We start from the raw sequence: 27,643 nt of genomic DNA, 5'->3' as shown, positions 1-27,643 counted from the left end.
GGGGAGGGAAAGGAGTGGGAGGAGGAAGGGAGAGGAATGGGGGTGGAGGAAGTGAGAGGAGTGCGGAGGGGAGGAAGGGAAAGGAATGGGGGGAGGAAGGAAGAGGAGTGGAGGGAGGAAGGAAGAGGAGTGGAGGGAGTGGAAGGGAGAGGAGTGCGGAGAGGAGGAAGGGAGAGGAGTGGGGGGAGGAAGGGAAAGAGTTGGGGAGAGGAAGGGGGGGAAGGAAGGGAGAGGAGTGGGGGGGGAAGGGAGAAGAGTGGGGGAGGGAAAGGAGTGGGAGGAGGAAGGGAGAGGAATGGGGGTGGAGGAAGTGAGAGGAGTGGGGGGAGGAAGGGAGTGGAGTGGGAGGAGGAGTGGGGGAGAAAGGGAGTGGAGTGGGGGGAGGAAGGGAGAGGTGTGGGGGCTGAGGAACAGAGACGAGCGGGGGGGAACGGAGACGAGTGGGGGGAGCGGAGACGAGTGGGGGGGTGGGCGAAGGAACAGAGGTGAGTTGGGTGGGGGACCGGCAATGAGTGTGGGGCTGAGGCAGGGAGACGAGTGTGGGGTGTAAGGAACAGAGAGGGCAGTGTGGAGGGGAAAAGGGGGAGGAGCTGGGATTTTGGGGTCAAAAAGATGGAGCTGGTGTGGGGAGGAGTGGAGTGGGGGTGGCAAAGGAGAGGCATTGTGGTGCAAAGGAGAAGAGTGGGGGGACTGAGGAGTGGAATGCTGAGGACGGCGGGAGGCAAAGGTGTAGGGGAGGAAGGGAGAGGAGTGGGAAGGGAGGAAGGGAGAGGAGTGGGGGGGGAAGGGAGAGGAGTGGGGGAGGAAGGGAGAAGAGTTGGGGGAGGGAAAGGTGTTGTAGGGAAGGAGAGAGGCAGCAGAAAGGGCACAGAAAGGAAAGGTGTGAAAGGATAGGGGACTGGGTGGTAGAAAGGGGGCCGGGGAGATCAGGGGAGCGCGGGGGGGGGGGGGGGGGGGGGAATGGAGAGATGGGGAGGGTAGGGGAGGGGAGGAGGGGGAGTGAGAGGCAGCAGAGGGGAGGGGGCAGAAAAGTGGTCAAGGAGGGGGAAAGAGGAAGGAGGAAATGAGGAGGTGGTCAGGGAAAGCAGAGGAAGACAGGGAAGGAAAACAATTGAGGTTATGAAGGAGAGAGAGGGCAAGGATGGGTGAGAGACAAGGACAGAGAGGGAATGTAAGGTGCATTCTGAAGGCAAACGAGATGAAGAAGCTGAAGCCTATGGGCGATGACAAATTTGAGGACTGAAGACAATGAGTACCAAGAGTAAAGAATAAGGTGTGCTAGTGGGAAGGGTGAACAGGGAAAGTTTCGAGGGCAGGATTTCAGAAATGATGTGACAGCCGTGATGCACTGGATAAAAACAGATTAAGGAGGAGCAGGAGACTAAAAAAATGAAGGAAATCCCATTGAGCTCACTACTTTTTCCAGGACGCTTCTGATAAAACTGCCTCCAGCAAACCAAACTTTCTGCACTTCTCCAACAACCTGCCTCCTTTTCCCAAAACTAAGGATGACAGGATATTCCATTAGTGATGAAGAGCAAGCTACCTACCTGAAATCCCGAATATGTGTTGAAAACAGATAGAAATACATAAAGCACATCCTGCAAGTTACTGTCAACAATGCAACACAATCCACTAGTACCTAAAAAGTCATTTGGAAGCTGGACTTTGTGGAGGGGAATTTGGCAACAATTTTCTTCACAATCTTATGAAAACATAACTGTTATGGATGGCTCAAAGTTCACAGTTTTGAAGATTCTGTTTCCTGAATGATTTAACAACAAGGACTTGTTCTATATACATGCCCAAATATATAAACATGCACAAGTAAAACATTGTACATTGTTCCAAATATCAAAAAGGACAATTGTTTTCTATGGCTTCACAACACTGGTGGAACAAATATGGTCATGGTAAAGCTTTGAGTTATGTTTACATAGCAATAAATTCTATAATTCTACTTCACAATCAGATCCCACAAAATAATCCTGCAATAGATTCTCAGAATATTTAAGTTTGAGACCTTCATCACTTCATGGCCTATTAACTGAAGTACAAGCATCAATCTGTTTGCCTTTTTCAAAAACCCGTAACTTTTTGCCATAGTGTCATCAAACAAAGCAAAAACAAAATCCTTTTTTTTATAATATGAGTCCGACCAATAAGGAACCAAGTCGACCAGCTTTCTCCCCTCAGACATCAGGAAGCTATTTTTTTCACTAAGCTGGCCCAAAGCTCAGCTTCCATAGCCATTTGATCAAATGAACGGCTGTTGATCTGTTCTCGCACACGTTCTCTCATTTGGAAGGCTGCTCGGGCAACTTGGCGGGACTCCTCAATAGTTGCTTTCTTCACTTTCAAAATTTCTTCACTTCTTTTCTCTTTCCTTTTAATTGTTTCTTCCATCGCTTGTCGATGCCATTCTTCTTCCTCCTCGACCTTCTTTTTTATCTGCTGGTGGATCCTCTCTTTCTCTGACCTGGTCTTTTGTGTCTGAAGGGCTTTATTTTGAATGCACTTTAACATAGTTTTCTGAGCTTGTTCTATTTTGAGGTCAGAGATTTCAGCCAGTGCTTCCTTACGCTCCTTCTGCTCCTGTTCTAGTTTTTCAGCCCTTAGCTTCGCTTGAAGGATCTGGCTTTTTTCCCTGGTTGCTTTTTCTCTCAGTCCTCTCTTTCTTTCTTCTACTAGAAGTTTATGGTTTTCCTTGAATTGTAAAAGCTTCCGTTCCTGTGACATCCTCACCATTAATTCTTCAGTCTTGGTCAGATTGTCAATCTCCTTTTTCATGATCATGTGCTTCAGCTTTTCATGTTCATTGTCCAGCTTGATTTTGTTCTGGTTGTTCACTTCTTTCAGCAGTCGCTTCTGAGCTGCATTTGACAGCTTTACCTGTGAAGCCTGTACTTCTTGTTCCTTGCTAATTTGCTTGATGGTTTCCATTTGTTCCCGTAATTGATTTTGGTGATGTTTACGGATTTCTGCTTCATACCTGGCTTGTTCTAATTTTTCTTTTTTCTTTAATTCCTGCTCCTCAACCAATACTTTCCATTTATTTTCTTTGGAAATCACGTCTTTCTTCCGTAGTTCAGCCAGCTGTTTTACTTCTTGCTGAATTTTGGACTGTCTCATTTCCCGTTCTTTTCTCCACCTGTGAACATATGAATTGCAGTTTGTGTAAAGAAAGGTTTGGATTTATATTGCACCTTTTCTGGACATTCTTAGGATATTCCAGAGTATATTCAAGCCAGAGATAAGCAGATTTTTAATCAGCAAGGGAATTATGGGTTTTTGGGGAAAAGGCAGGAAAGTGGAGTTGAGGATTATCAGATCAGGTCATGACACTGATTATCAGAGTAGGGAGATCATGTTGGAATTGTATGGAACTTTGTTTTGGCCACAGCTGGAATACTGTTTGCAGTTCTGGTCACCGCACTATAGGGAGAATGCAATTGCAGGAGATGGTTGCCTAGGATGTAGCAGTTTGGCAATGAAGAGAGGCTGGACAGAGAAGGCTGACAGATATCTGATTGATAGTCAAGATTACAAAGTGCATGGACAGGATGGATAGAAAACAGCTGTTACCCTTTAGTCAAAGAATCAGTAACAAGGGGGCATAATTTGAAGGTGAAAGGCAAGACGTTTTAAAGGGATTTGAGGAAAACCTTTTCACCCAGATTTTGAATATTGAATATATTGCCTGAGAGGGTAGTTGAGCAAGTCCCTTGAGCTGTTTGCAAAAGACAAGGTACTGACTGTACCCAAGCAGTCTGCTCCTTCAACATTCACATTACAGTATCTAACATGAGGTGTAATTCTGTTACTGAACAAAATAATCCTGAATGTGAAAGGATGGACAGTCAGGCACAGTGCAGGATATTTGTGCTTATGAGAAGCGACATATATTGATACACTGGGTTTGGTCCTTCAGACAAAAGAACACATACTTGCACTGCATCTGTCTTAGCACTGGACTGTTTCTGAGGCCAATGGCCTGACCAATTAGGCTTTAAATTTAAACAAAGCCTTGTTCGTAATTGTCAATCAGTATTATTGGGTGCATTCTTCAAGGCAACAGCTCTGCCAAAGTCCACTTGCCTATCAATCAGCACTCAGCCCCTGCAGAATAAACGCTGGTTTTCCCCTGAAATTGATATTCTTACAAATTATTCTTTTTACAGAAATACTCAAGTTCAATGAAGTACAATGAAACAGAGATTTCTTACAGTATTAGTATCACTAGGTTACATAAAACAAAAACTTTAAACCAGTACATGCAATTCCATATGGTAAATCAATATAAATTGAAAGTGAACATTCATTTCAGTTTTATTTGATTCTTATCAAAAACCTATGGAACTAAAATAGGTGACATTTATAATAATAGGGACGTTTATAATAATAGGCGACATTTATAATAATAGAGAACGTTTATAATAATAGGTGACATTTATAATAATAGGCGACATTAATAATAAGCGACATTTATAATAATAGGCGACATTTATAATAATAGGGGACATTTATAATAATAGGCGACGTTTAAAGTAATAGGCGACGTTTATAGTAATAGGCGACGTTTATAGTAATAGGCGACGTCTATAATAATAGGGGAGGTTTATAATAATAGGCGGCGTTTATAATAGATTAGATTAGATTAGATTACTTACAGTGTGGAAACAGGCCCTTCGGCCCAACAAGTCCACACCGCCCCGCCAAGCGCAACCCACCCATACCCCTACATTTACCCCTTACCTAACACTAAGGGCAATTTAGCATGGCCAATTCACCTGACCTGCACATCTTTGGACTGTGGGAGGAAACCGGAGCACCCGGAGGAAACCCACGCAGACACGGGGAGAACGTGCAAACTCCACACAGTTAGTCGCCTGAGGCGGGAATTGAACCCGGATCTCTGGCGCTGTGAGGCAACAGTGCTAACCACTGTACCACCGTGCTGCCCATAATAATAGGCGACATTTATAATAATAGGCAGCATTTACAATAATAGGCGACGTTTATAATAATAGGGGACATTCATAATAGGAGACACTGACAATTACGGGGGACACTGACAATTACGGGGGACACTGACAATAATAGGCGGCATTTACAATCATAGGCGGCATTTATAATAATAGGCGACATTTACAATAATAGGGGACGTTTATAATAATAGGGGACGTTTATAATAATAGGGGCATTTATAATAATAGGGGCATTTATAATAATAGGGGACACTTACAATAATAGGGGACATTTACAATAATAGGCGGCATTTACAATAATAGGGGACATTTATAATAATTGGCAGCATTTACAATAATAGGGGACGTTTATAATAATAGGCGACATTTACTATAATGGGGACATTTACAATAATAGGGGACTTTTATAATAATAGGTGACATTTACAATAATAGGCAACATTTACAATAATAGGGGACATTTATAATAATAGGCGGCATTTACAATAATAGGGGACATTTATAATAATAGAGGACATTTATAATAATAGGCGGCGTTTACAATAATAGGCGGCGTTTACAATAATAGGCGGCATTTACAATAATAGGCGGCATTTACAATAATAGGCGACATTTATAATAATAGGCGACATTTATAATAATAGGCGACATTTATAATAATAGGGGCATTTATAATAATAGGCGGCATTTACAATAATTGGCGGCGTTTATAATAATAGGGGATGTTTACAATAATAGGTGGCGTTTATAATAATAGGCGACATTTACAATAATAGGTGGCATTTATAATAATAGGCGACATTTATAATAATAGGGGACATTTATAATAATAGGGGACATTTACAATAATAGGCGGCGTTTATAATAATAGGGGATGTTTACAATAATAGGTGGCGTTTATAATAATAGGCGACATTTACAATAATAGGTGGCATTTATAATAATGGGCGACATTTATAATAATAGGGGACATTTACAATAATAGGCAGCATTTACAATAATAGGGGACATTTATAATAATAGGCGGCGTTTATAATAATTATAATAATAGGCGACGTTTATAATAATAGGGTACATTTATAATAATAGGCGGCGTTTATAATAATAGGGGCATTTATAATAATAGGCGACGTTTATAATAATAGGCGACGTTTATAATAGGGGCATTTATAATAAGAGGGGACATTTATAATAATAGGCGACATTTATAATAATAGGGGACATTTATAATAATAGGCGGCGTTTATAATAATAGACGTTTATAATAGGGGCATTTATAATAATAGGGGACATTTATAATAACAGGCAGCATTTACAATAATAGGCGACGTTTATAATAATAGGGGACATTTATAATAATAGGCGGCGTTTATAATAATAGGCGGCGTTTATAATAATAGGCGGCGTTTATAATAAGAGGGGACATTTATAATAATAGGCGGCGTTTATAATAATAGGTGGCGTTTATAATAATAGGCGGCGTTTATAATAGGGGCATTTATAATAATAGGGGACATTTATAATAATAGGCGACATTTATAATAATAGGGGACATTTATAATAGGCGGCGTTTATAATAATAGACGATGTTTATAATAGGGGCATTTATAATAATAGGGGACATTTATAATAATAGGCGACGTTTATAATAATAGGTGGCATTTATAATAATAGGAAACATTTATAATAATAGGTGACGTTTATCATAATAGGGGACATTTATCATAATAGGGGACATTTATCATAATAGGGGACGTTGACAATAATAGGGGACGTTGACAATAATAGGGGACGTTGACAATAATAGGTGGCATTTATAATAATAGGGGCATTTATAATAATAGGGGACATTTGTAATAATAGGCGACATTTATAATAATAGGGGACGTTTATAATAATAGGGGACGTTTATAATAATAGGGGACGTTCATAATAATAGCAGACATTTATAATAATAGGCAACATTTATAATAATAGGGGACGTTTATAATAATAGGCGGCATTTACAATAATTGGCGGCGTTTATAATAATAGGGGATGTTTACAATAATAGGGGACGTTTATAATAATAGGGGACGTTCATAATAATAGCAGACATTTATAATAATAGGCAACATTTATAATAATAGGGGACGTTTATAATAATAGGTGGCATTTATAATACTAGGGGACGTTTATAATAATAGGCGGCATATTAGGTTTGCCTCAGCTGACGAACGTGTTGTTTTGTGCAAAACCTAAGAACGTGACTTAAAACTTCATTTGTTGTATGTTCTGTATTAACTGATCCTAGTTTTGGCTCTTCAGATCACTAGACTTTAACAGTGGTTTTGATGTCACATATACTGCCAGACTTGAGTTTATCCAGAAATTTTTGTTTTGTTTGATTAATCTGGTACCTGATCTGAGCAATACTAAGCAAAGCGACTTTAATGTGGTAATCTTTGGATTTTTTTAATTGAATGAAAACAGCTTTCTGGTATAGTCTGGAAGCAAAGACTGTCTGAACTTTCATTACTCAAAACCTTTAACAGACATCAAAAAGAAAACAGCTTCTCAATTCCACTAGTTTGGCCAACACATTGTTGATGAAGTTGATTTCAATGAATGATCAGGGACTGCTAAACTGGCACTAAGATTTCAGTAAAGTGTAACAATAATCCCCTGAAACTGGCAGTTACCAATCCCATGTAATTTCAGCAAGGTAATGGTAAGTTACTGCACCATATACATGAACTGCCTTCAAACAGTGGACAGAAGGGGCAGACTATTCAAGTTCATACTTAGGTCAAGTACTTAGGGTGTCACAGAAACAGTGGAGGGGATGGCAAGCTTCCCCTCCTCCAAGACAGCCCCTGCTCCAATATCCAGGAAGCATTACCTGTGCTTTGCTTGGTATCTGAGGGGTGGCAGAGGAAAGTGATAGAAGCTGGTCGGTGGGCAGGAAAGCTTCATAAACTTTGGTAGGCAGCAATAAATTACCAGTTCCTGAGCAAAGAGCGAGGCAATAGTGCGACATTCCCCCAGTAACAGTACAATATTAACATTTGCTATCTTTATTGGGAGCAATATACATCAGGGCTAATGTGTGGTTCTCATCATTGTAGGAAGCAATATTAGGGACAATATTAAATCCAAAGTAGAAACATACAAAATTGCAAAAAGAAGCAGCAAGCCTAAGGATTGGAACCATTTGAAACTCAGCAAAAGAGAACAAAAACCTTGATTAAGAGGGGAATGAATAGAATACGAGTGTAAAATGTACAGGTTAAGTGGATTGGCCATGCTAAATTGCCCATAGTGTCCAGGTATGTGTAGGCTAGGTGAGTTAGCCATGGGAGGTGCAGGGTTGCAGGGATGCTCTTTGGAGGGTTGGTGTGGACTTGTTGGGCCTAAAGGCCTGTTTCCACATTGTAGGGATTCTACGATGCTAAAAGCAACATAGAAACTATACACATACACACACACACAGGAAGATAAAAAAGATCAGTGAAGACAAATATAGGTCCTTTACAGTCAGCAGCTAAGGAGATTATAATAAGAACAAAATGAATGGCAAAAACATTAAACACATACTTTGGTTCTGAATTCACAAAAGATAGCACAAGTAACCTCCCAGAAATGTTAGGGAACTAAGGATAAAGTGAGAGAGAAGAGTTGAAGGGAATCAGTATCAGCTTAAAAAACAAAAGGTGCTGGGTCAATTATTTGATAAAGGCTGACAAATCACCAGGGCCTAATAGCACCCCAGAGTATTAAAGGAAGAGGCCCTGGAAATATTGGATGTATTGGTGATTATCTCCAAAATCCAATAGACTGTGGAGCATTTCTTACAGACTGGATTGTGACAAATATAACTTCATTATTTAAAAAAAAGAGATAGAATTACAGATCAGATACCCTAATATCAGTAAAACACAATGTGTCATACAGCATGGAAACAGATCCTTTGGCCCAACTAGTCCATGCTGACCATGTTCCCAAACTAAACTAGTTCCATTGTTTGTGTTTGGTCCATTTCCCTCCGAATCTTTTTTATTCACTTACTAATCCAAATGTCTTCTGAATGGTACAACTGTACATGTATCCACCAGTTCCTCTGACAGTTATTCCAAACATGAACCATCTGGTGTCCTTTTTAAATCTTGTTCCTCTCACCTTAAAAATATGTCCCCTAGTTTTGAAATCCCCCACGTTAGGGAAAAGACCTTTGCTATTCACCTTATCTAGCCCCTCATGATTTTATAAACCTCTATAAGGTCACTCCTCAATCTCCTGCACTGCAGTGAGCCAAGTCCCAAACAACCCAACCTATTTTTATAACTTACGAGTCATAGAGATGTACAGCATGGAAACAGACCCGTTGGTCCAACTTGTCCATGCCGACCAGATATTCCAACCAGACTTTGAATTCATTCAGAAATGGGGATGGATATGTTTTTAAATAAGTCAAACATAATAAGATTTCCTCTCTAACATGCTCTTCCCATGATATGTATCACTCTCATTTTAATTATAGTGTGATAATCGACCTGATCTTCGGTGAAGTTAAGCTCAAAGTCTCCAAGATGTCCCTTACTCATATTCTCTGTCTCCACAGATAGGTTGTCACTTTGATCATAATATAGCTGACTTGTTGCTTCATTTATCCTTGCGCTTTACATACTTCTAACACAAAAAAAAAGGTTTTTTTGGTGTATTCTCTCCATATGTTTCCTGATCTGTTTACTCTTCTTTCCTGAACTTCTTTTTGGAATTCACCTTTATGCTTATTGTACTACTTTTGATTTTCTGCAGTATTTCGCTTGCTTTGCCAGGTATTATTTTTCTTGCTTTTTTGAAATTGGATCCTTATCGCAGCTGCTCAGTAGAGCAAGGTTTGGAGTTTGTTGTTCCATGCGTTTGATTGATCAGGTCACGTTCAGCCTAAATTTCCTTACTCACCTTTCTGCCAGTGTCCTCTTGAACTGTCACAGATTTCCATTATCGTTGCTATTTCCAGCCTACTTGCTTCTCAGCCAAGCATGTTTGAATTCCCCTTTTAGAAAATTTACTCTTATTTTACCCTTTTTCCCCCACAATTATGCTAAAATATGGATCACCTACCAATACTCATTTGAGCTGTTCGTAGTGGGGAAATGTTGTCTATGTTAAAAAGATGTGAAAACAGAACATTTGGAAAACAGTAATAGGATTGGACAAAGCAAGTATGGGTTTATGAAAGGTAAATCAGGCTTAATAAATCAACTGGAGTTTTATTTAAGAAAAGGATGCACTGAGGATGGATAAGCAAGAACTCATGGGTGTGACATATCTGGACATTAAAAAGGCTATTGACAATGCCCTTCATAAGAGGTTAGTGACGAACATTAAAGTATATGGGATACATGGATAGATGGATGTGGGATACTAGCATAGATTGAGAATTGGTTGACTGACGGGAAACAGAGAGTGGGAATAAATAGGCCTTTTTCCAAGTGGCAGACGATGACCAGAGGGATATCAAAAGGATCAGTGCTTGGGCCCTAGCTTTACATGCTACATATAAGTAATGTGGACAAGGGAATCAAATGCAATATTTATCAGCTTGATAATGACCTAAAATCTGGGTGGGATTAAAATTAGATTAGATTAGATTCCATGCAGAATGGAAACAGGCTCTTCAGCCCAACAAGTCCACACCGACCCTGCGGACAGTAACCCATCCAGACCTGTTCCCTTACCCTTAACCTGACTAATGCACCTAACACTATGGGCAATTTAACATGGCCAATTCACCTGACCCACACATCTTTGGATTGTGGGAGGAAACTGAAGTACTTGGAGGAAACCCACACAGACAGTCGCCTGGTGGGAATCAAACCTGGGTCTTTGGCACTGATGGTGGCCACTGTTGGTAAAAGATCATGCAAGGAGGCTTTAGGTGATTTAAACAAGTTGAGTTAGTGCGCAAATATGATGGATGCAGGACATCTTGGTTAAATGTGAAGCTATGCACTTCACTGTGAGAAACAGAAGGGTAGAATATTATTTAAGTGGTTATATTGGGAAATGTGGATGTACAAAAGGAATCTGGGTATCTTTGTATAGCAGTCAATTAAAGGTAGACAGAGAGATGCAGCAAGGATCTGCAAGATATTAGAGTTCAGAAAGGCTTACTCCAGTTATACAGCATTGGTGAGACCACACATGAAGTACTGTTTTGGTCTCCCTACCCAAGATATATTTGCCATAGAGAGACAGAGCAGCAGAGGTTCTCTGGGCTGATACAGGGATGACAGATTTGTTCTAAAAGGAGAGTTTGTTTCAACTAGGCCTGAATTCACTGGAGTTGAGAAGAATGAGAGGAGATCCAATTGAAACATATAAAATTCTAACAGGACTGGACTGACTAGATACAATGAGGATGCTTTTGCTGGTTGGAGAATCTAGAACTAGGAATCAGTCTCAGAATACAGATTAGGCCATGTAGGACTAAGATTGGGAAAAAATTCTTCATTCAAAGGGTAGTGTCGTGAACCTGTGAAATTCTTACTACAGATGGCTGTGCAGGCCATGTCACTGAAGATATTCAAGAAACTGATACTGTAGATGAATGTTTAGATATTACGGGCATAAGTTGATATGGGGAGAAAATGGGAATATGGCATTGAGGTAAAGGATCAGCTTGGAAAGACAGAGCAGTTTCAAAGAGCCTACCCCTGCTCCTAGTTTTCAAGTACAGAAGGGCAAATATGTGACTATTTTGGTCATGAAAACAGAGAACCTTCACTGAACTTTTTTTTTAAATCACAAAGGGTCAGGGGGAAGATTGACTGAGACTTGTTCAATTCCAGGAAATAATAAAACTTGTATGATGTATACGTCCTGATCAATAATTTTTGATAATTACATACAAAATGTTATTATTCTGGTTTTTTTTATTTTAGTGCTGTTGACATCTCAGTTGCATTAATTTTTTAATATTAAAATGAGGTTACATTGGAAAGCAATACATTTTCATTACCGTTTTTCTGAGGCCGGACAACGAGGAAGAGTGGATTAATTTTTGATGATAAATTCAAAATACAATTTAAAGTGGTACAAATCTTATGATTGTCTACATTTCCTGAGTGGAAATGTTGCTGCTCAAGGACTGACTGCAATCTTACACAAGAATACCAAGAATTAAGGAGCTAAAATATTTTTATAAATCATCAAAGAATTCCAGAGGCTTATGCTAAAGCTTATGTATTTCTTCTACACTGCGTTAGTACTGATAGGCTAAACAAACTTCATGAAAAAAAACAATGTTTAATACAGTCACCTGCCAATGCTCTTGATCAGGCCTTTTTGTCTTTCAGCTTCTAGCTTCACTTGTGCTAATCTTTCTGTCTTCTTCAGTTTATCCCAGAACTGCTGGGCTCTGAGACGTTGTTCCAATCGCTCCTGTTCTTCCTGATGTTTAACCAGCATTAATGCTGCAATCTTCCTATCACGTTCAGGAATGATCACATTGGTTTCCCTTCGAATCTCACTAACGAGTTTGTCCAGTTTCTTTGCTGTAGCAGGGGACTGCCTTAGGTCACCTAGACTGGTGTTCTTGCGAAAATACCCACTCAGACTGGTGTCCTGCGAATTCTTCCTCTTCTGCTGTGTAGACATATCCACTGGTCTTTTACTTTCTTCTGAAATGGCCCCCACAGATGATGATATGTTCTTGCCATCTGATAGAGGAGCTCTTGAAGAGCTCTGGTCTTCATGGACAGTATCCAGAACATCAGTTTTGGGGAGACCAGATTCATTTGTAGATTGTGGCGCAGAAAATTTCACACAAGTTGGTATGGGTGTTCTTCTGGCCTTTTCTTCCTCTATGATGCGCTGTCTCTCTTCTCTGCACTCTGTAAATTTAACAGTAAAATTGCCAAATGACCCAAAAGTCAGTCTGCACCATCCTATTTAATATGAAATGAATGAACCCCAAAATCATGCATCCTCACTTTCAAGATCAAAACAACTCTTTGTTCTATCTTCTGGAAAGCTCCCTGATCCCACACCTCCTTCCCCCCCCCCCGCCCCCACCAATTAATAATGTAAAAGTGAAAAAGAACCCACACATCCATTGAAGAACCTTTCATCATATATAGACTTGGATAATTTTCCTTTACAGTGAATGAAGTAATTTTAAAATCTAGTCATTAGTATACTAGATATGCATGGCAGGAATGTTATGTATAGCAAGATCCCATAGACATAACAAGGTAAATATCCAGACCATGCAGTTATAGTAATATTTGTTGAGACTTAAATGTTAGACAGGTCAGTGGGGAGAATTCCAAGCTCTTCTTTGGGCGGTGCCTTGGAATTTGTTTAAAACATTGTTAGAGGACAAATGGGATCAGGTTTAACAACTCAGCAGAAAAACAGGAATATACAATCCTGCACTTTTGCAAAACTGCGAAGTGCTAGCCTAGATTATGTATTCAAAGCTTTGGAGCAAGACCTGAACTCACAACCTTCTGGTATCAATTAAGCCAAGACTGTCACTTCAAAGTTAAAGACTAAGCAGAAAAACACTTCTTAGTTAAGGTTGACTCAATTACCCAGAGAATACTTAGGCATGAAATTTAGGATTAGAAAAAAAGGCTTGGCCTGTTGTAGCTGAGAATCTTTCATCACAGAAGCAAAAAACTGATGGACCCAGTTGTATCAATAATTGCAAGAATTAATTCACTGGCGTGTTGGAGGTTGAGGACTTTTTATAGAGGTTTATAAAATCACGAGGAGTATAAATAAGGTGAATGGCAAGTGTCGCTTCCCTAGAGTGGTGGATTTCAAGACTAGGGAGCATATTTTTAAGTTGAGAGGAGAAAGATCTAAAAAAAGACATGATGTGCAACTTTTTTTATGCAGAGTGGATTCTGTGTGGAATGAACTTCCAGAGAAAGTGATGGATACAGGTACAGATGCAACATTTAAAAGACATTTGGATAAGTACATGAATAAGAAATGTTTGGAGGGATATGGGCCATGCACAGGCAGGTGTGACTAGTTTAGTTTGGGATTATGGTCAGCGTGGATTGGTTGGACTGAAGGGTCGGTTTCTGTTGCTGTATGACCCGAAGTGCCAATTTTCCACATCTGAAACACTATATGTATTCGTGAGTTTTGAGAAGATTTGTAGCTCAGGTTGAGGTTTTGGATGTAGGTTTGCTTGCTGAGCTGAAAGCTTCATTTCCAGACATTTCGTTACCTTATTAGATAACATCTTCAGTGGACCGCATGCGAAGCAATGCTGAAAATTCCTGCTTTCTATTTATATGTTTGGGTTTCTTTGGGTTGGTGATGTTATTTCCTGCGGTGAAGTCACTTCCTGTTCCTTTTCTCAGGGGGTGGTAGATGGGGTCTAACTTGATGTGTTTGTTGATAGAGTTCCGGTTGGAATGCCATGCTTCTAGGAATTCTTGTGCGTGTCTTTGTTTGACTTGTCATAGGATGGATGTGTTGTCCCAGTTGAAGCGATGATCTTCCTTATCTGTATGTAAGGATACTAGTGAGAGAGGGTCATGTCGTTTTGTGGCTAGTTGGTGTTCATGTATCCTGGTGGCTAGTTTTCTGCCTGTTTCTCCAATATAGTGATTGTTACAGTCCTTGCACAGTATTTTGTAAATGATGTCAGTTTTGCTCATTGTCTGTATAGGGTCTTTCAAGTTCATTAGCTGCTGTTTTAGTGTGTTGGTGGGTTTGCCAAGGGGTTCGAGTAGTCTGGCAGTCATTTCTGAGACGTCCTTGATGTAGGGGAGAGTGGCTAGGGTTTCTGGATGTGTTTTATCTGCTTGTTTGGGTTTGTTGCTGCGAAATCGACGGACTGTGTTCATTGGGTACCCATTCTTTTTGAATACACGGTATAGGTGATTTTCCTCTGCTCTGCATAGTTCCTCTGTGCTGCAGTGTGTGTTGGCTTGTTGAAATAATATTCTAATTTACAAAATAAAAATGAACCTTTCAGCTCAGCGAGCAAACCTACATCCACACTATATGGTATTCATAACTTTCCTCTTCCCATTGTAAATGAAATGCCAATTCTGAACTCATTTCATTTTGAACACATGAAAATCTATAACAACATAAATGAAGTCTAATTTTTTAAATGTTTTTGTCTTCATTCACTCATTATGTAAAATCTATAGTTTCTTGTCACCTTTTTAAACTGCAAACTATTTCCACGTTATTACGTTAATCTCTCCTCCTCCTCAGTCTCTGTTCTACAACACTACCCAAGGTCCTACTATTAATTTTATAATTCTTGTCCTTGTTTGTTTCACCAAAATGCAATACTTCGCACTTATCCAAATTAAACTCCATCTGCCACTCCTCAGACCATTGACCCAATTAATCAAGATCTTGTTCCAATCTGAGATAACTTTTTTTTACTGTCTACAATACCAACAATTTTTAAACTTACTAACCATGTATTCTATAAATGTGGTGCTGGAGACAAACCAAATGATTGGAATAACACGGAACAAAAACACAAGCTGCTAGGAAGGTCCGACAGCATCTGTGAAGAAAGACCAGAGGAAGGGTCAGCCAAGGGCTCAATTTCTGCGCCACTATCAAAATAGACCCCACTAGTTTGGTAGCAGACAAAGAGGAAATCATCAAGTGAATGAGGCTCTGGAATTCTTCCACAAACTCCAAGATGTCAGCAGCAAGGCCAATGAGACAACCAATTAACTGGAACAATCCACAGAGAGATCCAAGAACCAAAGAGGAAAGAGTCGAATTATTCACCTTCAAAAGGCCGCTGCTCTCCAGCCGTCAGGAGATGTGTTAACACCAGATTCATCAGCTGGGTTTACAAGATAGCGCAGAACATCACCCAAGCACAACACAATGCCATCCATGATCTCAAGACCAATTGCAACATTGTCATCGAACTAGCAAATAAAGGAGGAGCCATTGTCATACAGAACAGAATGGACTACTGCAAAGAAGCATACCGACAACTGAACACGATAGATAATCCAACCAAAGAACACACCCATCAACTGAACTGAACAAGACTTCAGAGTATTCTATGCACGCTCATTCTGCATACTTCTCGTATAGGAGACTACTACTGCCTTCCGAAGATACACAAAGCCAACACATCCAGACATCTGATCGTATCAGGCAATGGACCTTGTGTGAGAACCTCCCTGGCTACATTTAGGGCATCTTAAAACCCATTGTAAAAGGAACCCCAGCTTCTGTTGTGACACTACAGATTCTTTAGAAACTCCACACCCACAGACCAGTCAGACCAGGATTAACATTCACAATGGACATTTCAGCACTCTACATCAGCATTCCCCAAGGTGATAGCGTCACTGCAACAGCCTCAGTACTCAACACTAACAACCGCTCATTTCCAGGCACTGTCCTGCAACTCATCCACTTCATCCTCGACTACAACATCTTCACCTTCAACAATCAGTTCTTTATTCAGACAATGAATCAGCCATGGGAACCAAATTTGCACTCCAATATGCCAATATTTTCACGCACAAGTTCAAGCAAGACTTCTTCGCTGTGTAAGACCTCCAACCAACTCTATATACCAGATACTTAATGATTTTTTTTCCTTTGTTCTCATGGAGAGGAATCACTTAAACTACTACAGAGTGATGTCAATAATTTTCATCCCACCATCAGATTCACCGTGGACTACTCTTCAGAATCAGTCTCATTCTTGGACACATGCATCTCCATCAAGGACGGACAGCTCAGTACCTCACTTTACCACAAGCCCACGATAACCTCATGATGCTACACTTCTCTAGCTTTCAACCTAAACATATTAAAGAAGCCACCCCTATGAACAAGCCCTATGCATAAACAGTATCTGCTCAGATGAGGAGGAATGCGACAGACCCTGAAGATTTTAAATGTTTTAAATGTTTTAGTAGGGTCAGAGGTGGGGGTAAAAGAGGGGGGGGTGTGGCTTTGCTTGTCAAAGATAGTATTACAGCGGTGGAAAGGAAGATGGATGAAGATTTGCCATCTGAGGTAGTTTGGGTTGAGGTTAGGAATAGGAGAGGTGAGGTCACCCTGTTAGGAGTCTTTTACAGGCCTCCTAATAGTCCTAGAATCGTTGAAGAAAGGATTGCGAAGATGATTCAGGAGAAGAGTGACAGTAATAGGGTGATTGTTATGGGAGACTTTAACTTTCCTGATATTGATTGGGAAAGCTATAGCTCAAGTTCGTTAGATGGGTCAGTGTTTGTGCAATGTGTGCAGGAGAGTTTCCTGACACAATATGTAGATAAGCCAACAAGAGGTGAGGCCATACTGGATTTGGTTCTGGGTAACGAACCAGGCCAGGTATTAGAACTAGAGGTAGGTGAGCACTTTGGGGACAGTGACCACAATTCGGTGATTTTTACTCTAGTGATGGAGAGGGATAAGTGTGTACTACAGGGCAAGAGTTATAGCTGGGGGCAGGGAAATTATGATGCGTTGAGGCATGACTTAGGATGTGTGGATTGGAAAAGTAGATTCCAAGGCAAGAGCGTAATTGATATGTGGAACTTGTTCAAGGAGCAACTATTGAGTGTCCTTGATAAGTACGTACCTATCAGGCAGGGAGGAAAGGGTCGTGTGAAGGAGCCGTGGTTTAATAAGGAGTTGGAATCCCTTGTTAAATGGAAGAGGGCGGCCTTTGTAAAGATGAGGCGTGAAGGTTCAATAGGGGCGATTGAGAGTTATAAGGTAGCCCGGAAGGACCTGAAGAGAGAGCTAAGAGCAGCAAGGAGGGGACATGAAAGGTCCTTAGTTGGTAGGATTAGGGAAAACCCTAAGGCTTTCTATAGGTATGTTAGGAATAAAAGAATGACTAGGGAAGGAATAGGTCCAATCAAGGATAGTAATGGGAAGTTGCGTGTGGAGGCTGAAGAGATTGGGGAGGCGCTGAATGAATACTTTTCGTCAGTATTCACTCAGGAACAGGACATTGTTGTCGATATGAATACTGAGGCACGAATAAGTAGAATGGATGGCTTTGAGATATGTAGAGAAGAGGTGTTGGAAATTCTGGCAAGGGTGAAAATAGATAAGTCCCCTGGGCCTGATTACATTTATCCTAGGATTCTCTGGGAAGCAAGGGAGGAGATTGCAGAGCCATTGGCCTTGATTTTTGTGACCTCTTTGTCTACAGGAGTAGTGCCAGAGGACTGGAGGCTAGCAAACGTGGTTCCCTTGTTCAAGAAGGGGAGTAGGGATAATCCTAGTAACTATAGGCCAGTGAGTCTCACTTCTGTTGTGGGCAAAGTCTTAGAGAGAATTATAAGGGATAGGATTTATGCACATCTGGATAAGAATGATGTGATCAAGGATAGTCAGCATGGTTTTGTGAAGGGCAGGTCGTGCCTCACAAACCTTATTGAATTCTTTGAGAAGGTGACGAAGGAGGTAGATGAGGGGAAAGCGGTAGATGTAGTATATATGGATTTTAGTAAGGCGTTTGATAAGGTCCCCCATGGTAGGCTACTGCAGAAAATACAGAGATATGGCATTGAGGGTGAGTTGGAGGTTTGGATTAGGAATTGGCTCTCTGGAAGAAGACAGAGGGTAGTAGTTGATGGCAAAGATTCATCTTGGAGTGCCGTCACTAGTGGTGTTCCGCAAGGATCTGTTTTGGGACCATTGCTGTTTGTCATTTTTATAAATGACCTGGAGGAAGGGTTAGAAGGTTGGGTGAGCAAGTTTGCGGATGATACGAAAGTCGGAGGAGTTGTAGACAGTGAGGAAGGATATGGCAGGTTACAGCGGGATATAGAGAAGCTGCAGAGCTGGGCAGAAAGGTGGCAAATGGAGTTCAATGTAGCTAAGTGTGAAGTGATTCACTTTGGTAAGAGTAATAAAAAGATGGATTACTGGGCTAATGGTAGACTACTTGGTAGTGTGGAAGAGCAGAGGGATCTTGGTGTCCATGTACACAGATCTCTGAAAGTTGCCACCCAGGTAAATAGTGCAGTGAAGAAGGCATATGGCGTACTGGCTTTTATTGGTAGAGGAATTGAGTTCCGGAGTCCTGAGGTCATGCTGCAGTTGTATAAGACTCTGGTGCGGCCGCTTCTGGAATATTGTGTGCAGTTTTGGTCGCCATACTATAGGAAGGATGTGGAGGCACTGGAACGGGTGCAGAGGAGGTTTACCAGGATGTTGCCTGGTATGGTAGGAAGATCCTATGAGGAAAGGCTGAGGCACTTGGGGTTGTTTTCTTTGGAGAAAAGAAGGTTTAGGGGTGATTTGATAGAGGTGTACAAGATGATTAGGGGGTTAGATAGGGTTGACAGTGAGAACCTTTTTCCGCGTATGGAGTCAGCTATTACAAGGGGGCATAGCTTTAAATTAAGGGGGGGTAGATATAGGACTGATGTTAGGGGTAGGTTCTTCACTCAGCGAGTCGTAAGATCATGGAATGCCCTGCCAGTAGCAGTAGTGGACTCTCCCTCTTTATGGGTATTTAAGCGGGCATTGGATAGGTATATGGAGGATAGTGGGTTAGTGTAGGTTAGGTGGGCTTTGATCGGCGCAACATCGAGGGCCGAAGGGCCTGTACTGCGCTGTATTGTTCTATGTTCTATGTTCTATGTTCTATGTTCTATTTTGAAGGACACCCTCATAAGAGCAGGTTAGGGTGCTCAACACATCAATTGCCAGTTCCAATGTGCTACAGCAAAAAACCTCAACGGCCTCCTCACAAGACAGATACAGGATATGATTTGGATGCGAGCATAAAAGGTACAGTTAGTAAGTTTGCAGATGATACCAAAATTGGAGGTGTAGTGGACATCGAAGAAAGTTACCTCAGATTACAACAGGATCTTGATCAGATGGGCCAATGGGCCAAGAAGTGACAGATGGAGTTTAATTCTGATAAATGCGAGGTGCTGCATTTTGAGAAAGCAAATCTTAGCAGGACTTATACACTTAATGGTAAGGCCCGAGGGAGTATTGCTGAACAAAGAGACCTTGGAGTGCAGGTTCATAGCTCCTTGAAAGTGGAGTCGCAGGTAGATAGGATAGTGAAGGTGGCGTTTGGTGTGCTTTCCTTTATTGGTCAGAGTACTGAGTACAGGAGTTGGGAGGTCATGTTGCGGCTGTACAGGACATTGATTAGGCCACTGTTAAAATATTGCGTGCAATTCTGGTCTCCTTCCTATCGGAAAGATGTTGTGAAACTTGAAAGGGTTCAGAAAAGATTTACAAGTCTGGGTTAGAAGATTTGATCTACAGGGAGAGGCTGAACAGGCTGTGGCTATTTTCCCTGGAGCGTTGGAGGCTGAGGGGGTGACCTTATAGATGTCTACAAAATTATGAGGGGCATGGATAGGAAAAATAGACAAAGTCTTTTCCCTGGGGTGGGGGAATCCAGAACTAGAGGGCATAGGTTTACGGTGAGAGGGGAAAGATATAAAAGGGACCTAAGGGGCAACTTTTTCACACAGAGGGCGGTACGTGTATGTAATGAGCTGCCAGAGGATGTCGTGGAGGCTGGTACAATTACAACATTTAAAAGGCATTTGGATGGGTATATGAATAGGAAGAGTTTGGAGGGATATGGGCCGGGTGCTGGCAGGCGGGACTAGATTGGGTTAGGATATCTGGTCGGCATGGACGGGTTGGACCGAAGGGTCTGTTTCCATGCTGTACATCTCTATGACTCTATGACTGATAAAGTCCCCTTCATCATCCAGTAATTGCCCAGAGTGGAGAGAAACTACATCACGTTCTTCACAGCCTTCAACATATCATCGATGACGACAAACATCTTGCCAAGATCATCCCTATACCTGCACTTCTCGCCTTCAAACAACCACTAAACCTTAAACAGACCACTGTTTGCAGCAAACTACCCAGCCTTCCGGATAACATCAACCACAACAACACACAATCCTGCCTTGGTAACTTCTGTAAGATACTCACAGAAGTCCAACACTGCAGGCAAGGATGCCCCAAGGCATGGTACATTGGCAAGACCATGCACACACTATGACAATGAATTAATGGATAATTGCCAGACAGGAATGTTCCTCCCAGTCAGGGAACACTTCAAACATCATGGACATTCAGCTTCCGATCTTCGGGTAAGCGTCCTCCAAGGCAACCTTCAAGATACACAACAATAAAGAATTGCCAAACAGAAACCGATAGCTAAGTTCCATACCAATAAAAGGGCCTCAACTGTGATCTCGGGTTCATGTCGCACTTCATGTGACCCCACCACACCACTCTGTACCAATAAAAGTCTTCCTTACTGTCCTGTTTTGACACCATCACCTTGATAAATTGTTACGATCGCTCAATCTTAAATACTTATTTATTACTTACTTGTGACTTTGGTTAGACCCTCGGCATGTGACCCTTATACCTATGATGTTATTCCAGTCAGATAAAAACCAAAAGAACTACGGATGCAATTCAGGGGCAAGGGCACAGGTTGCTGGGGGCACTCAGCAAGTCTGACAGCATTGCAAAGAAAAATCGAAGTTAACATTTCCAGTGTGGTGACTCTTCCTCTGGTTTTTCTTCACAGATGCTGCCAGACCAGCTGGGGTTTTCCAGCAGTTTGTGTTTTTGTTCCATGTCATTCCAGTCATTTGATTTATCTCCAGCACCACCTTATTTTTAATTTTTTGTAATTATCACCGATAATCTGATTGTGGTCATCCCTTTGGTTGTTATTCAGATATTGACACTTTACTCACACTGTCTAACACCCTTGGTCACCTGCAGAGACTTATTATTCCACACTCCACACACACCATTTGTAGGATCTTTTGATCTCTCTGCCCATAAATTCTGTGTTGTGTGCTTACCTCTCACTTCACCTGATGAAGGGGCTACACTCCAAAAGCTTGTGATTTCAAATAAATCTGTTGGACTATAACCTGGTGTTGTGCGATTTCTGACTTTGCCCACCCCAGTCCAACACCAGCATCTCCACATCACATCTAAGGCTGCCATTGAGGCAGAATTTAAACATCACATCCACTCTGAGAGCACTGCCTTCGGACGAGCATAACATCTGTGCTACCAAGACCTTTATGTATAAGGCAGTCACCCTTCCCACTCTTCCAAATGGCTCAGCAACTTGGACTATGTATAGACACCACTCACGGCTCTCGAGAAGTACCGTCAATAGCACTGGAGACAAATTCGCTGCATTAGCTAGGAGGACAGGCATAGTGACAGCGGTGTCCTTGAGGCAGCTAACAGCACCAGCATCAATGCCATAATCATCCACAACAAATTCCACTAGACCAGTGCTATGAACCAGGCCAGACCCCCCCCAAACATTTCAAGAAAGTCTGGACCCCGACTTTGCTCGTTGTTTTAAGCAGGTGTATAGTGGATGTTCCAGGAGTGATGCAGCTGGCCTAACCTCTTAGTTTTAAAGTAAAACAAGATTACCAAATGAAACACAAACAAAAGAGAAAGTGAGGACTGCAGATGCTGGAGATCAGAGTCAAAGAGTGTGGTGCTGGAAAAGCACAGCAGGTCAGGCAGCATCTGAGGAGGAGAATCAACATTTCACGCATAAACTCTTCCTCAGGATGCTGCCTGACCGGCTGTGCTTTTCCAGCACCACACTCTTTGACAAACAAAAGACAGCAGAATACAGAATAACAACCTATTCGAAAACCCAAAAGACTACACCAACTTAATGATTTTGTTCCAAATACTTGCAATAATTCCCCTCAACACCCCTTGGCACAAAAAGGTCCTACAGGAGAGACATCAGAGAGAGGAAGGACCAGCATGGACCTGCTTCTTTGGGTCCAGAAGCTTCAAACTCTGCTTACTAAAATCAAACCAAACCAGAGAAAAGCTGAGCTGGGAGAACTGGCCGCTCCCATTTCATTGTACAAGTTTTTTTTAAACTTGAAAACCTTTTGCCTGAGGTGGTACCTGCCAGCTATAATCAAATTGGCTCTAAAACCTTCAAACACAGATCTTTTGGAATCACTGCTTTTACAACTCTCTTTAAAAAAAGCCAAAAACAGCTAACCTTGTTAAAGGAGCAGCATCGTCACACCACCAACATTCCTAAAATGCCTGAATCCTGACGACCAAAGCAAGTCCTCTTTGTCCAACTCAAGGAAGCGATTCAGACAGGAGGAGGACAAATGAAGCATTTCAAAGATTTCTCTCAGGAAATGCAACATTGATATCAATACATGAGAGACTTGGAGGAAACTTCAATATGAAGAGAACATCTGGCAACAAAAAGAAACTGTAGAATGGAAGGCCAACAATCTGAATGCTAAGGACCAGAAACATCTGCCAGGATCAGGCTCATTAGTTACATAATGACCCACAGAGCACTATGACCATTGACACAGAATTTCCCATATGAACAATCATACTCATTAGCAACCAACTGCCAATGAATACAAAACAAAAATCAAATGGCTATTTTGGTGATTGAATTAATATATTTACGCTATCGATGCAACAATTGGGGCCTCTAATTCTGTGTGTTCCTCTTGTCTCAGTCATAACAGTGGGAAAGAAGGCAAGTCTCGACATCCAAATTATTTATGATCTGGAATTCTGAAGGAAGACCGTGGCAATCTTCATCTCTAATTACTGAATTGGACATCCAGTTTTTATATTTTATGCACTAATAATATTGCTGAATTTGATTATCAAATTATGCAACAATCAAACAGGGCAACACGTGTGTTCTCATTCTTTATGAAGATTTTTTTTCTCCGTCAACTATTGGCTGATTCCATTCAGGGCAACCAATGATCTGATGGCCCACACATTTAAAGGTCGCACTACAGATGTTACATGCTCTGGTATAACTGAATGGGGCTATTATTTCTTCTCAGGCACTTAAGGATATGAACTTGTTCAACACACAGGTCACCAAATGTCTATCCTACACTTTTATTAATCGATAAACTTTAATTTGCCCTTGTGCGTTGAACTGTTGTCACAGACATGCATAAAAACATATGCGAAGAACTTACTTTTCAGCATTTTTATCCCCTCCCTCCATTCTCCCCCACCCCCATTGTCTCCCACTCCCCATCCTTCCCTCATCTCTACCCCTTCTCACCCCTCCCCTAACCCTCTTCCTCACCTCTGTTCCTTCTCACCTGTTCCTCCCCCTTAGCCCATCCTTCCCCACCTCTGTCTATTTGCCTCACTACATCCCTACCTCTTCCCTGCTGTCCCTCTCATCCTTAGGCCTCCTGTCCCTCCCACTCCTAACTTCCACCCCTGGCCCTCCTCACCTGTCCACCTCCTCCATCCCTTCCCCTCTGTCCCGGTCCCACCCCATGTGCCTCCCCTTCTGTATCACCCTCACCTGTCCCTCCATGTCCCACCCCTTCATCCTCCATTCCTTCCCCACTACGCACCTTCTCTGTCCCACCCCCTCCATTCCATTGTCTGTCCCAACCCCATGTCCCGTCCCAACCCATCCCTATCTCACGCACCCAGTCCCCTGACTGTTCCCTCCTTGTCCCCGCCCCATCTGTCAGTCTCCGCCCCGCTCCATAGCTCAGTCCCGGCCCCATCAGTCAGTCCCCACCCCATCAGTCAGTCCCCGCCCCTCCCTGTCACCGCCCCATCTGTCAGTCCCCACCCCTCCCCATCTGTCAGTCTCCGCCCCGCTCCATAGCTCAGTCCCCACCCCATCAGTCAGTCCCCGCCCCATCTGTCAGTCCCCACCCCATCTGTCAGTCCCCACCCCATCTGTCAGTCCCCGCCCCATCTGTCAGTCCCCACCCCATCAGTCAGTCCCCGCCCCATCAGTCAGTCCCCACCCCATCTGTCAGTCCCCACCCCATCTGTCAGTCCCCACCCCATCTGTCAGTCCCCACCCCATCTGTCAGTCCCCACCCCATCTGTCAGTCCCCGCCCCATCTGTCAGTCCCCACCCCATCAGTCAGTCCCCGCCCCATCAGTCAGTCCCCGCCCCAGTCAGTCAGTCCCCGCCCCAGTCAGTCAGTCCCCGACCCTCCCCATCAGTCAGTCCCCGCCCCATCTGTCAGTCCCCGCCCCATCTGTCAGTCCCCGCCCCATCTGTCAGTCCCCGCCCCATCAGTCAGTCCCCACCCCATCAGTCAGTCCCCGCCCCATCAGTCAGTCCCCGCCCCATCAGTCAGTCCCCGCCCCATCAGTCAGTCCCCGCCCCTCCCTGTCACCGCCCCATCTGTCAGTCCCCGCCCCATCAGTCAGTCCCCACCCCATCAGTCAGTCCCCACCTCATCTGTCAGTCCCCACCCCACCCCATCAGTCAGTCCCCGCCCCATCTGTCAGTCCCCACCCCATCTGTCAGTTCCCACCCCTCCCTGTCACCGCCCCATCTATCAGTCCCCGCCCCATCAGTCAGTCTCCGCCTCTCCCTGTCCCCGCCCCTTCGGTCAGTCCCCGCCCCTCCCCATCTGTCAGTCCCCGCCCCAAGTGTCAGTCCCCTCCCCATCTGTCAGTCCCCACCCCATCAGTCAGTCCCCGCCCCATCAGTCAGTCCCCGCCCCTCCCCATCTGTCAGTCCCCACCCCATCTGTCAGTCCCCGCCCCATCTGTCAGTCCCCACCCCATCAGTCAGTCCCCGCCCCTCCCCATCAGTCAGTCCCCGCCGCTCCCCATCTGTCAGTCCCCGCCCCACCTGTCAGTCCCCGCCCCATCAGTCAGTCCCCACCCCTCCCCATCTGTCAGTCCCCGCCCCTCCCCATCTGTCAGTCCCCGCCCCTCCCCATCTGTCAGTCCCCACCCCTCCCCATCTGTCAGTCCCCGCCCCATCTGTCAGTCCCCGCCCCATCAGTCAGTCCCCACCCCTCCCCATCTGTCAGTCCCCACCCCTCCCCATCTGTCAGTCCCCGCCCCTCCCCATCTGTCAGTCCCCGCCCCTCCCCATCTGTCAGTCCCCGCCCCATGTGTCAGTCCCCACCCCTCCCCATCTGTCAGTCCCCGCCCCATGTGTCAGTCCCCTCCCCATCTGTCAGTCCCCACCCCATCAGTCAGTCCCCGCCGCTCCCCATCTGTCAGTCCCCGCCCCATCAGTCAGTCCCCGCCCCATCAGTCAGTCCCCACCCCTCCCCATCTGTCAGTCCCCGCCCCTCCCCATCTGTCAGTCCCCGCCCCTCCCCATTTGTCAGTCCCCGCCCCATGTGTCAGTCCCCACCCCTCCCCATCTGTCAGTCCCCGCCCCATGTGTCAGTCCCCTCCCCATCTGTCAGTCCCCACCCCATCAGTCAGTCCCCGCCGCTCCCCATCTGTCAGTCCCCGCCCCATCTGTCAGTCCCCGCCCCATCAGTCAGTCCCCACCCCTCCCCATCTGTCAGTCCCCGCCCCTCCCCATCTGTCAGTCCCCACCCCTCCCCATCTGTCAGTCCCCGCCCCATATGTCAGTCCCCACCCCTCCCCATCTGTCAGTCCCCACCCCTCCCCATCTGTCAGTCCCCGCCCCATGTGTCAGTCCCCTCCCCATCAGTCAGTCCCCGCCCCATGTGTCAGTCCCCACCCCTCCCCATCTGTCAGTCCCCGCCCCATGTGTCAGTCCCCACCCCTCCCCATCTGTCAGTCCCCGCCCCATGTGTCAGTCCCCTCCCCATCAGTCAGTCCCCACCCCTCCCCATCTGTCAGTCCCCACCCCTCCCCATCTGTCAGTCCCCACCCCGCCCCATGTGTCAGTCCCCTCCCCATCAGTCAGTCCCCGCCCCATGTGTCAGTCCCCACCCCTCCCCATCTGTCAGTCCCCACCCCTCCCCATCTGTCAGTCCCCTCCCCATCTGTCAGTCCCCTCCCCATCAGTCAGTCCCCGCCCCATCAGTCAGTCCCCACCCCTCCCCATCTGTCAGTCCCCACCCCATCTGTCAGTCCCCGCCCCATCTGTCAGTCCCCACCCCATCAGTCAGTCCCCGCTCCTCCCCAGTCAGTCCCCACCCCTCCCCATCTGTCAGTCCCCTCCCCATCTGTCAGTCCCCGCCCCATCTGTCAGTCCCCTCCCCATCTGTCAGTCCCCGCCCCATCTGTCAGTCCCCGCCCCATCAGTCAGTCCCCGCCCCATCAGTCAGTCCCCGCCCCATGTGTCAGTCCCCTCCCCATCTGTCAGTCCCCGCCCCTCCCTGTCACCACGCCATCTGTCAGTCCCCACCTCATCTGTCAGACCCCACCCCTCCCCATCAGTCAGTCCCTACCCCTCCCCCTCCCTGCCTCATCTGTCAGTCCTCACCCCATCTGTCAGTCCCTGCCTCTCCCTGTCCCCGCCCCTCCCCATCTGTTCCTCCTTCTCCCCGCCCAATCGGTCTCCGTCCCCTCCCTCCCTCCCCTGACTGACCCCGCCCCTCACCTCGGAGCCTCCTGCGGCGCTCCCTCTCGAACTCCTGGTAGCGGCGGTGCAGGTGTCGGAGCGGCTCGAGCGGGGCGTCGCGCGCCAGCTCGCGGAGGGAGCGGGACAGCAGCTGGACGGGCTGCACGTGGCGGCGCGCGCACGCCTGGAGCGAGCGCGGGCTGGTGAGCACATAGCGGCTGCGCAGCTCGGCCTCCGGGCTCTGGAAATTATAGAGATCCAGGCGAGGGCTGAGGACAGAGCAGGGGGCCCGGGACATGGACCCGGACCCGGACACGGACACGGACACGGACCGGGGTAAGGGAGACGGGGGGGGGGG

At 44.6% G+C, this 27,643-nt stretch overlaps 2 protein-coding genes across 5 annotated transcripts in view; one reads left to right on the top strand and one right to left on the bottom strand.

Annotated features, from left to right (window-relative positions):
- Positions 1-966: 966 nt before the first annotated feature.
- Positions 967-27,583, bottom strand: LOC140456497 (coiled-coil domain-containing protein 185-like). Its single transcript, XM_072550742.1, has 3 exons — positions 27,325-27,583; positions 12,295-12,868; positions 967-3,151 (listed from the first exon to the last, which is right to left on the bottom strand). The coding sequence occupies exons 1-3, from the start codon at positions 27,581-27,583 to the stop codon at positions 2,200-2,202; spliced, it is 1,785 nt and encodes a 594-aa protein (XP_072406843.1). The 3' UTR covers positions 967-2,199.
- The window catches only part of susd4 (sushi domain containing 4), a 231,690-nt gene continuing 231,412 nt past the window's right edge, over positions 27,366-27,643 (top strand). For 3 of the 4 annotated variants that reach the window (XM_072550741.1, XM_072550736.1, XM_072550740.1), the window contains exon 1: positions 27,474-27,621. The gene's annotated coding sequence lies outside the window, so the exon portion shown is untranslated. Of the gene's footprint in view, positions 27,622-27,643 lie in introns of all 4 variants that reach the window. The other variant, XM_072550737.1, reaches the window with a different exon arrangement.

Source organism: Chiloscyllium punctatum, chromosome 3, assembly GCF_047496795.1.
Source record: "Chiloscyllium punctatum isolate Juve2018m chromosome 3, sChiPun1.3, whole genome shotgun sequence".
Lineage (NCBI taxonomy): Eukaryota > Metazoa > Chordata > Chondrichthyes > Orectolobiformes > Hemiscylliidae > Chiloscyllium > Chiloscyllium punctatum.
The sequence above is the reverse complement of the archived record's forward strand: the minus strand, read 5'-3'. Positions and strand labels throughout refer to the sequence as shown.

Coding starts and splice junctions, on each gene's coding strand:
- LOC140456497 (XM_072550742.1), bottom strand. CDS start 27,583: ATGTCCCGGGCCCCCTGCTCTGTCCTCAGCCCTCGCCTGGATCTCTAT. Junction 12,869..27,324: donor GCGCCGCAGGAGGCTCCGAG/GTGAGGGGCGGG, acceptor TTAAATTTACAG/AGTGCAGAGAAGAGAGACAG. Junction 3,152..12,294: donor CTGATCAAGAGCATTGGCAG/GTGACTGTATTA, acceptor ATATGTTCACAG/GTGGAGAAAAGAACGGGAAA.